Source organism: Thermothelomyces thermophilus, chromosome 4 (assembly GCF_000226095.1).
Source record: "Thermothelomyces thermophilus ATCC 42464 chromosome 4, complete sequence".
Classification (NCBI taxonomy): domain Eukaryota; kingdom Fungi; phylum Ascomycota; class Sordariomycetes; order Sordariales; family Chaetomiaceae; genus Thermothelomyces; species Thermothelomyces thermophilus.
In genome coordinates this window covers 152859-163216 of record NC_016475.1, presented here as the reverse complement: position 1 = coordinate 163216, position 10358 = coordinate 152859, and the positions used below count along the sequence as shown (strand labels likewise).

Genomic DNA, 10358 nt, shown 5'->3' with positions numbered 1-10358 from the left:
GCATCAACAAATTACGCAGCACGGCAGCAAGAGACGACATAAACAGACTAGAACGAGTGTAAGTGAAGTGCTAAGGAGATGACGTTGAAACGAGTGTAAGGGTTGAGCGTAAGGGTCGAGCGTAAGGGTCGAGGTGCTTGCTGCAGGAGAGACGTTAGTTCGTTTACCCCAAGCTAGGGGAGAGAAGACACCAACCGGTTGGAATAGCGCCAGTGATGGTAACTAAAGGCCTGGGTGGCCATCCTGCCGTACCAGTGCACTGTACGGCCCAAGGGGGACCACCCGGCCCGGGGGCCACTGCGTCTGACCCGCGGCTCAGTATCAAAACGATCCTGAAAGGATTTCCCTGTTGAGAGAACAGCGGGTTTTTTTTTTTTTTCTCCTCGCTAAGGCGTATGCTCCGAACAATGTCGAACCACCCAATCATGCACCAAGCCACTCATGTTATCGGCATACAGTAGTGTACTTCGTAAACGATGGCTAAAGCGTGCCATCACGAAGGCGGAAGTGGAGACCAGGTACTGCTCGTTCAACCTGCCCGGGGATGCCGGACCACTCTGAGTCGCGTTTGCGGTGTGTGCTCCGGCCATGTATCTAACCATCCTTGTCAGTCTGAAGCCTGGATCGGTTTGGAATCGGACAGAGAACACCCCGAGGTCGAGAATACGAAAGAGAACGCGCTAGGGTATACCTACTAGTAGTTATTTCGAAAAAGGGAACACCCAGGCCTCGGTAACACATTGGCATGGTCGCAGCCAGTGTTAACAAGTGCTCAGGCCTACTGTGCAGGAGGATTGCCATCGGAGGTCACACTCGGCGTTTTCGAGGCAACGACTTGTAGCGGGTTGTCAGCTCTCTATCTTCAAATTCCTGGGTCCTCGGTAGGGTAAGGGCTCTTTCTACGGGAGACCCACTATCGCGTGTCTCAGCAGGGGCCTTTACACCAGCTGTAGCATGAGAGCCGCGAGGTGGGCATTGTGGGGCTTTCAGCGCTTCTGAAAAAAATCTGGCCAATGTGGGGCCATTTCAACGCACTGCATTGCACCACGCACAGGCACAACGGGCAAACGACAGACCACGAAAAAAAATTATGCCCCTTCCTTGACAACAACGAGGACCCGCGCGGCGACCCCGGTCTCGGCGTGAGTTTGTGAGATTCCCGACGACGTATCCGACCAGCGAAGATGGGATAACTAATGGCTGACAGGAACGAAGTTGAGCTTCCCCCACCTTGCAAGGGACCAAGCGCCGTCACCCATGATGTTGTGGGAATCGCTCGGGAGATGGGCAGCAATCATTGTTAGCGATCAACGATCGCGCCGTTCCTGACCGAAGCCGATCGACCATTTCGCCTTCGCTGTCGGAATGCAACTTTCTCAGCCCGGGCGCTCGGCTACCTGAAGGGGAGCCTCGTATCGACCAGAGCCCCATCCTAAAGTGGAGCCATGTCAACGCCAAACGGACTACATTCCCTTACAAGTACACAGTACGCTACCGATGATGTCGACACAATGGGGAACATGCGGCGAAAGAAGGAGAGCCCCTCCCCACCTCAAACGCAGGTTTTGCACGACCTTGAGTACACTAGCCAGCAAGTGCTGCCGGGTAGGTCGGATTTACTCCCGCGCTCAAACGCACTTGGTTTCGAACGTGATCCCTGCCAGACTTCCTGGAACGAAAGGACTGGTTTACTTCCCGGGCGACGTACATTACACGGCACTCTCCGGTGAGCGCGGCATAGCAGAGCCGCTTGTGGCAAACGGTGATGGATAACTACGAGTACGTGGGGAGGCAGTAGGACGAGAGCTCAAGGAACGCCTTGGCCACGAACCCCACTCCCAGGAAGAGCGTTTCTGCCGGCTTCCGGCTGTGCTGAATCTCATTGGGAACAGGAGCGCATCGTGTACCCAGCTGGCGCACCGCCCGGAGAATGGACCGATAACAATTCGGCCAAGAGATACACCATGCTGACATGCTCCGCCATAGGCTCTCTCCTTCTGTGACCCGAGCGGGTCGAGAACCTCCTGGATGGACCTCCGCCCTTGATGCCTCCAGACTCCCAGTTTAGAATCTCGTTTAGCTGCTCCCTCCTGGACGGGCAAGTGGCCGTTCTGGAGTTTTGGAACAAGGGGCTTTCCCTCGTTGGATGCCAGCTCCTTTCGAACCTGGGGTGTACCTTTTTCTTCATCCACCTCATGGCATCGCCTCTCTTTCGCTCCTTCGTGTTACGCTTTGCAGTGTAGTGTGTCGTTGTCTGTCGTTTGTGTATTCTGTTGTCTCTCGTTTGCTTCGTCGTATTATCTATCACCCTCCATGACAGGCGGGCGACAGTGACGATGACTCGTCCCTCCGTCCTCACTGGCACGCTCCTTCTTACGGTTCTTTCTCTTCCGACTTTCGTTTCCGGCCGCAAGTTCGACGCCAGCCTGATAGACTACAATCTTAATAGAAACCGGTCAGCCACAAGCCCTTACGACTACTGGGGATCGCGTCAGGATGATGAACCCGACTTCAAGTATGCTCCGTCTCCGGAAAACTGGCGGATGCCATTCTACACTATCTTCCTGGATCGTTTTGTCAATGGCGACCCGTCAAACGATGACATCTATTCCACTCCTTACGAAACCGACATGATGAGCACCCAGCTCCGGTTCGGCGGCGATCTCGAAGGCCTCAGAGATTCGCTAGACTATATCACTGGCATGGGAATCAAGGTACCGCGCACCGTTGAGGTCCCTCGACACCACAGGTAGCTTGTTCTGACGGGAAAGTAGGGTCTTTACATCGCAGGTTCTCCTTTCGTCAACCTTCCGTGGGGTGCAGACTCGTACTCGGTACGTCTTGAAGGACAACACATCGAATTCCTCTCCGTGCTGACGGCGAGATCTAGCCCATCGACCTGACCACGCTCGATAAGCACTTCGGCACCATCAAGACATGGCAACAGGTCATTGACGAAATCCATGCCCGCGGCATGTGGGTCGTGATGGACAACACTATGGCTACGTAAATATGCAATGTGCTGCTTCTCTCGCGGCCGGCGGGACGGCTAACCCTAGGACAGGTTGGGCGACCTGATCGGGTTCGAGGGCTACCTGAACGAAAGCACACCGTTCCGTACCGAAGAACATAAAGTTCTCTGGAAGGATCCGGAAAGGCGCTACTACGATTTCGATATCGGCAACGAGTACAATGAGACGTGCAACTATCCGCAGTTCTGGCTGGAGGACGGGACTCGAATTGACCCGCCAGGGCTCAAAGGTTGCTATGACAGCGATTTCGACCAGTATGGCGATATCGAGGCCTTCGGTGTGTACCCCGACTGGCAGCGCCAACTCGCCAAATTCGCATCTGTCCAAGACCGCCTCCGCGAATGGGAGCCTTCGGTAGCTGCTCGCCTCCAGCGCTTCTCGTGCATGGCCATCCGGATGTTGGATGTCGACGGTTTCCGTATTGACAAGGCCGTTCAAGTCACTGTTGATGCGCAGGCCGCGTTCAGTTCTGCGATGCGCAAATGTGCGAGTGAGGTTGGCAAGAAGAACTTTGTCATCTTTGGAGAAATTACCAGCGGCAACGACCTTGGATCCATCTATCTCGGGCGCGGCCGGGAACCCAAGGTGGCCAAGGAACTGGAGAAACCCGACAATGCCATCGCCCTTGAACCATCCAGTTCCGATTCCTCTCGTTTCTTCATCCGCGAGGCCGGGAACAGCGCGCTCGATGCCGGCGCCTTCCACTACTCGATATACCGCTTCTTGACCCGCTTCCTCGGATTGAGCGGCAATCTTGAGGCTGGATACGACTTGCCGTTGGATTGGGTGGACGCCTGGAACCATATGGTCATCACCAACGACTTTTTCAACCCTAACAACAACAAGTTCGACCCGCGCCATCTGTATGGCGTGACCAACCAGGATGTTTTTCGCTGGCCCGCCATCAAACTCGGGGTCGAGCGCATGCTCCTGGGCTATTTCGTCACCACCCTCCTCATGCCCGGCGCCCCGCTGGTATATTACGGCGAGGAGCAAGCACTGTATGCGTTGGACGGAACCGCTTCCAACTACGTTTATGGCCGGCAAGCGTTCGCCCCGTCCCCGGCGTGGCAAGCTCACGGGTGTTTCCAGCTTACGATCGGCCAGTATATCGGCTGGCCCATTGAACAAGGGCGCCATGGGTGCACAGATCCCGGTGTCTCCCGCGATCATCGGGATCCGTCAGCGCCTCTTCGCAACATCTTCCGGCACATGTTTGCTCTCCGCGACTCCTTTCCGGTGCTTGAGCATGGCTGGTTTCTCCAGACGCTCTCCAAGCGCACCGAATTCATCACGCTCAATGGCAGTACAACCCCGACAGAGTTCGGCATCTGGAGCGTGGTTCGCGACATGTATCACCCGCTACAGAACGAGACCGAAACGCCAGTGTGGCTGGTATACCACAACCGTGAAAAGTCTGCTTCGTACACATTTGCCTGCGACGACGTGAATGACGCCTTCGTCTCGCCTTTCGACGAGGGTACCGAAGTCAAGGACCTCTTCAGCAACGGGAAGTCCATTCGACTAGAGGCTTCTCCGCGGAAAAACAATTTCACGGGAACTGGCAAGAGCGCCGGTTGTCTCTCCAGCATCGACCTCGAGCCCTTCGAGTTCCGGGCATACGTGCCGGCCGGGGAATGGGTGGCACCGGGCCCCATGATTACGAAGTTCGCACCTGGTCATGATGTGTCTCTTGATTCGACGGATGCAAATGGCGAGATCGACGGCATTGTCATCGAGTATAACGTTGAGATGGATTGCGATTCCTTCAAGGATGCTATGACCGCGGTGGTCACCACGGACGGCGCGCACAACGCTACCAAGCTCACCTTCCAGTCGCCGAAATGCAGCACTATCACGCCGGAGAAACGGTTTGGCTACACAGGAGAGATTCAGTCTAGCTGGAGGTTGGAGACGAGCTTGAGGAACGTGCCAGATGGCGTCATCCAGATCACCATCGACAAAGCTCTCACCAAGGGTGGCATTTCCACGAACACCACCGACCGTTTTCTCATTCGCTTCGGCAGAATCAACAACCCCGTAGTCTTCCCGTCTCTGGCCAACTATTCGCGAACATTGCTGGCTGGCGAAGAAGGGGATAATGTGTACATCCAGCACAGCGCCCCTGGCGCCACGCATTGGCGGTACAGCACGAACTGGGCGTCAAGTTGGAGCGAATGGTTCCCCTATGACTCCTCGGATACGAGGCCTGTGGTTCCCAAGTTGAAGTGGGACGGAACGGACCTGCAGAAATGGACGGGTACGCATATCCAGGTCCAGTACTACAGTAAGCCGCTCGGCTCCTCGGCCTTCATCCAACACGCCGATAGCAACGACGTTCAGTGGGAGAGATCACTCCCCCATATTCGTATTCATGGCCCGTATAACAAATGGGGATACGATTCCGGTTTGCCTGGATCCATGGACCTCATCTATCACCACACCTGGTCTTTGCACTTCATGTACGAGTGGCCAGCAAACTTTCAGCTCAACGTCTGGGGCATCAATCCGGACAAGCAGCCCGACGTCACCGCCATTTTCGGAGATATCGACGGAGACGGCGTGGTCGATCGTCTGCCTCCCAGCAGTCTGGCAAAGAACGTCATCAACATTACGAAACCGCCACCCATGCCGGCGCTCGCTTACAAGCTCGTTTTCGACGATTCGGCCTTCAAGTTCAGGTATGAGCCTGCAGGCAATATGGGCCTCCAGATCGTGATTTTCGTCTTGCTCGCCGTCCTGCCAGTCATCTTCGCCGTGCTAGCCGGGTGGATTTATGTTCGCAGCTTCTATCAAGTCAAGGTCAACAAGTCGGGTTTCACTCGCAAGGGATGGATGCCCCTGGGGCTCAGCAGCATCTCCATGCTTGACCTCAAATCATTCGGCAAAGGCAGCGTCGAAATGAAAGCCATGACTCCGTCGCCGGCCCAGAGCGCCGCCGCCGTCGCCCCTGTTGGTGCCACCGGCAGCCGCCGCACCGTGCTCATCGCTACCATGGAGTACAACATTGACGACTTCGGTATCAAGATCAAGATTGGTGGCCTAGGCGTCATGGCCCAGCTGATGGGAAGCGCGCTCTCTCATGTCGACCTCATTTGGGTTGTTCCCATGGTGGGCGATGTTGACTACCCGACTGACCGCATGACCCGGGCAGAATCCATGTTCGTGAACGTCATGGGGCAGCCCTACGAGATAGAGGTCTACTACTACACGACCAAAAACATCACCTACGTCCTCCTCGATGCCCCGATCTTTCGCAAGCAGACCAAGGCGAACCCGTACATCGCTCGCATGGACGACATCGAGAGCGCCATTCTGTACTCCGCATGGAACAGCTGCATCGCCGAGACAATCCGTCGGTTCCCGGTCGATATCTACCATATCAACGACTATCACGGTGCTGCCGCTCCACTTTATCTCCTCCCGCGGACCATTCCCTGCTGTCTCTCTCTTCACAACGCCGAATTCCAAGGTCTGTGGCCGATGCGAACGCCGGAAGAACAGAAAGAGGTCTGTGACGTCTTCAACCTGTCGCCGGAAATAGTCAAGGAATACGTACAATACGGCTCAGTCTTCAACTTGCTCCACGCCGGTGCCAGTTACCTCCGGATCCATCAGCGGGGCTTCGGCGCAGTGGGCGTGTCCAAAAAGTACGGTGACCGCTCTCTTGCACGGTACCCCATCTTCTGGAGCTTGAAGAATATCGGCCAGCTCCCGAACCCCGACCCGTCTGACACGGCCGAATGGGATCCTACCAAGGACGTCTCGAAGCAATCCAAGGACATTGAGATCGACCAGGCTTTCGAGGAGAAGAGGGCCGACCTCAGACGCCAGGCGCAAGAATGGGCCGGCCTGGAAGTTGACCCTACCGCAGAGTTGTTTGTTTTCGTCGGTCGCTGGAGTTTGCAGAAGGGCGTGGATCTCATCGCCGACATCTTCCCCAGCATTCTGGAGAAGTACCCCAAGACGCAGCTCATTTGCGTCGGCCCGGTTATCGACCTCTACGGTCGGTTTGCGGCTCTGAAGCTCCAGAAGCTGATGGAGAAGTACCCCAAGCGAGTGTTTAGCAAGCCCGAGTTCACCCAGCTGCCGCCGTATGTCTTCAGCGGCGCAGAGTTCGCTCTCATTCCCTCGCGGGACGAGCCTTTCGGTCTGGTCGCTGTTGAGTTCGGTCGCAAGGGCGCGCTGGGCGTCGGCGCACGCGTTGGAGGCCTCGGCCAGATGCCCGGCTTCTGGTACACGGTCGAGTCCATGACGCCGTCCCATCTCCTACAGCAGTTCAAGCAGGCCATTGTGTCAGCTTTGGAATGCAAGCCTTCCAAGCGCGCCCTCATGCGCGCCTGGAGCGCCAAGCAACGCTTCCCTGTCGCGCAATGGGTCAAGCAGCTGGATGAACTGTACAGCGAGTCCATCCGGATCCACCACAAAGAGGCGAGAAAGAAGAAGCTCGAGGCACTCAGTCCCAGCAGCCCAAATCCGTCCCGGCCGCCGTCCCGGCTGTCATCCCGGCCGCCTTCCCCAACGAGCACGGCCACGTATGTTGACCATGGGTCCTCGGCACTTAGCCCAGGGCCAGAGACACATCTTATGCCACCACACTCGTCCGCCTCGCCGGCACCAAGGGCAATGTTGAGCCCAGACCTACCAAGTCCCTCGGCTCCGTGGGTGACAGGCACGGCTCCCAGCTCGCCCCGTGATTCCGCCGCAAGCTCCATTGCAGGAAGCATCTACGGGAATGCCACGGCAAGGGAAAGCACCATGAGTGTCGACAGCTTCGGTGTTCGGGCACAAAAGGATGGCATGGACTCGCCCAATTTGACCCCAAACTTCGGGCTGGCCCCCCCTCGAGCCACTGTCGGACAGAGCCACCGCAACAGCAGTCTTCTCAGTCTCCCCGACGTCGTCGGCGATAGACACGACCTGAAGCTGCAGCAGGTTGACCAATTCTTTAACGACTCCAATGGCGAGTACTATGCCATGTTTGAGGAGATGCTGGAGTCTCTGACCGCGTCCAACTCGGCCAACGAGCTGTGCATCGAGGCGTTCATCAAGAAGAGCGAGAAAGAATGGTTCGCCAGATACCGGGATGCCAAGCTGGGCAGGCACTCCAGGATCGGAAGCCCAGCGAACAGTCGGCCGGCGTCAAGACAAGGCTCAGGGAGGAACGAGTCTGTTGTCAGCCGCGGCCGCCAACGCCACCGGAGCATAACGCCAAGCAGCCTCGCCAGGTCCGCCTTCGATGTCTCGCCCCCGCCGAACGACGTGGACGACGAGTTCCTGCTGGGCGACGGCTACCAACCCCCAACCGGATTGAAGAAGTAAGTCCCGAGCCTCGAGGATGGGCTCTCTAATCTTGTTGTCGTTGCGTAAACTGTGCTGACCATTGACCAGGATCCTCTCCATCCGTCTTGGCGACTGGCCGCTCTACTCCTTCCTCCTCGCTCTTTGTCAGATCATCTCGGTCAGCTCGTATCAAATCGTCCTCCTCACGGGCGAGACAACCCAAACACCGGAGAAGCTCTACATGGTCGCGGCCACGTACATAGGAACCTCGCTGCTCTGGTGGGCGATGGAGCGGAACTTCAAGTCCGTCTACCCTCTGTCTCTACCGTGGTTCTTCTTCGGCTTCGCCTTCCTGCTGATCGGCGTCGCGCCCTTCATCCCCGACTGGCGCGTAGCCAACAAGATCGAGGACGCTGCCACCTGCTTCTACGCCGCCGGTGCCAGCAGCGGTGCGCTGTCGTTTGCCCTAAACTTTGGCGACGAAGGTATGGCTCCCTAATGCCCCAATCCTCCCTGCCTCCTTCCCCTTTCTTCTCTTCCCCCCCCCCCCCCTCGCGTGTATGCAGGCAGATGCTGACAGGTGAAACAAGGCGGTGCGCCCACCAAGCAATGGATTACGCGCGCTCTGATCGTTTCGGGCTTCGCCCAGGTCTACAGCATCGGTCTCTGGTACTGGGGCTCCATAGTAGCCGACACAGACCCGACGGCGACCGTCTTTGTCGGCACCTCCAAGGTACCGCAGGCAGTCGTCATAGGCGTGCCCATTTGCCTCCTGTGCTGGGCCATCGGCGTCGTGCTCTACCTCGGGCTGCCGGACTTCTACCGCCAGACCCCCGCCACCATCCCGGGCTTCTACATTTCGCTGTATCGCCGCAAGGTCGTGCCGTGGTTCTTCGTCATGATCATCCTGCAGAACTACTGGCTCTCGGCGCCCTACGGCCGCAGCTGGCAGTTCTTGTTCAACACGCAGCACGTTCCCGGCTGGGGCATCTTCCTCCTCGCGCTCGGCTTCTACTGCGGGCTGTGGGCGCTGGTGCTGTACGCATTCTCGTACTTCTCGGATGAGCACACCTGGCTGTTGCCCATCTTCGCCATCGGCCTGTGCGCCCCGCGCTGGGCCCAGGAATTCTGGGGCACCAGCGGCCTCGGCTGGTACCTGCCGTGGGCCGGCGGCCCCGTGGGGTCGACGATCCTGTCGAGGTGCCTCTGGCTGTGGCTAGGTCTGCTAGACAACATCCAGGGCGTCGGAATCGGCATGCTGTTGCTCGCTACGCTGACCCGGCATCACGTGTTGACCGTCCTGATCGGGGCGCAGGTGGTGGGAAGCGTGTTCACTATGCTGGCGCGCGCGACAAGTCCGAACGCTCTCTCGCCGAACACGACGTTCCCGGATTTCTCTCAGGGTGTCATGCCGGGGATTGCGAGCCCGTTCTTCTGGGTCTGCTTGATCTTCCAGCTGATCATTCCCATCGGCTTCTTCAAATTCTTCCGGAAGGAGCAGGTTTCCAAGCCTTAATCAGTCCTCGTTTGGGTGGCGTCCTGGGGCGGTTGGTTGACTTGATAGACCGTTTAGAGCTTGTACGTAGGTCCATATATAGAGACGATGGTATATTAGGTAGCAGGCATATCTTGGCGTCTTTGAACGGAATATATATACAACTTAATGATTGATTCTATAATTATACCTCCATCTCTCTCCCCTTGACAAAGACGTCATACCGTTGTGGACGCCATTTGAAGGCATACCCCAGTGAATTCACCAAAAGCTGCTGCTAGCAGCAGCATTGCACGTGGCTCAGGTTCTAGGACTTCGGATTATGTGGGTTTGAGCCTCATCCATGTGTTCAAGAGGCATCTTTGAGCCAGTACAACACTACGACTACGTATGTATGTGCTGTACAATATTACAGGTTGCAATATTGACCGGAAGACGGCCCCGTACCAAGGAGAGGATTTGAGTGAGACTGCTATTATGACTAGCGGCGGAACTCATCATCCTCTCTCCCGAATTCGTCTCGGGAAGATGTGCAAGTAGCTCGCAGC

General features: G+C 56.9%; 1 protein-coding gene across 1 annotated transcript; it reads left to right on the top strand.

The window, feature by feature from the left end:
• Positions 1–2336: 2336 nt before the first annotated feature.
• On the top strand, positions 2337–9992 carry MYCTH_108416 (glycosyltransferase family 5 protein; the record flags this gene model as incomplete). The annotated part of the gene is made up of 6 exons (XM_003663642.1): positions 2337–2714; positions 2775–2834; positions 2891–2976; positions 3065–8350; positions 8424–8800; positions 8906–9992. The coding sequence occupies 6 exons, from the start codon at positions 2337–2339 to the stop codon at positions 9829–9831; spliced, it is 7113 nt and encodes a 2370-aa protein (XP_003663690.1). The 3' UTR covers positions 9832–9992.
• Positions 9993–10358: the final 366 nt, after the last annotated feature.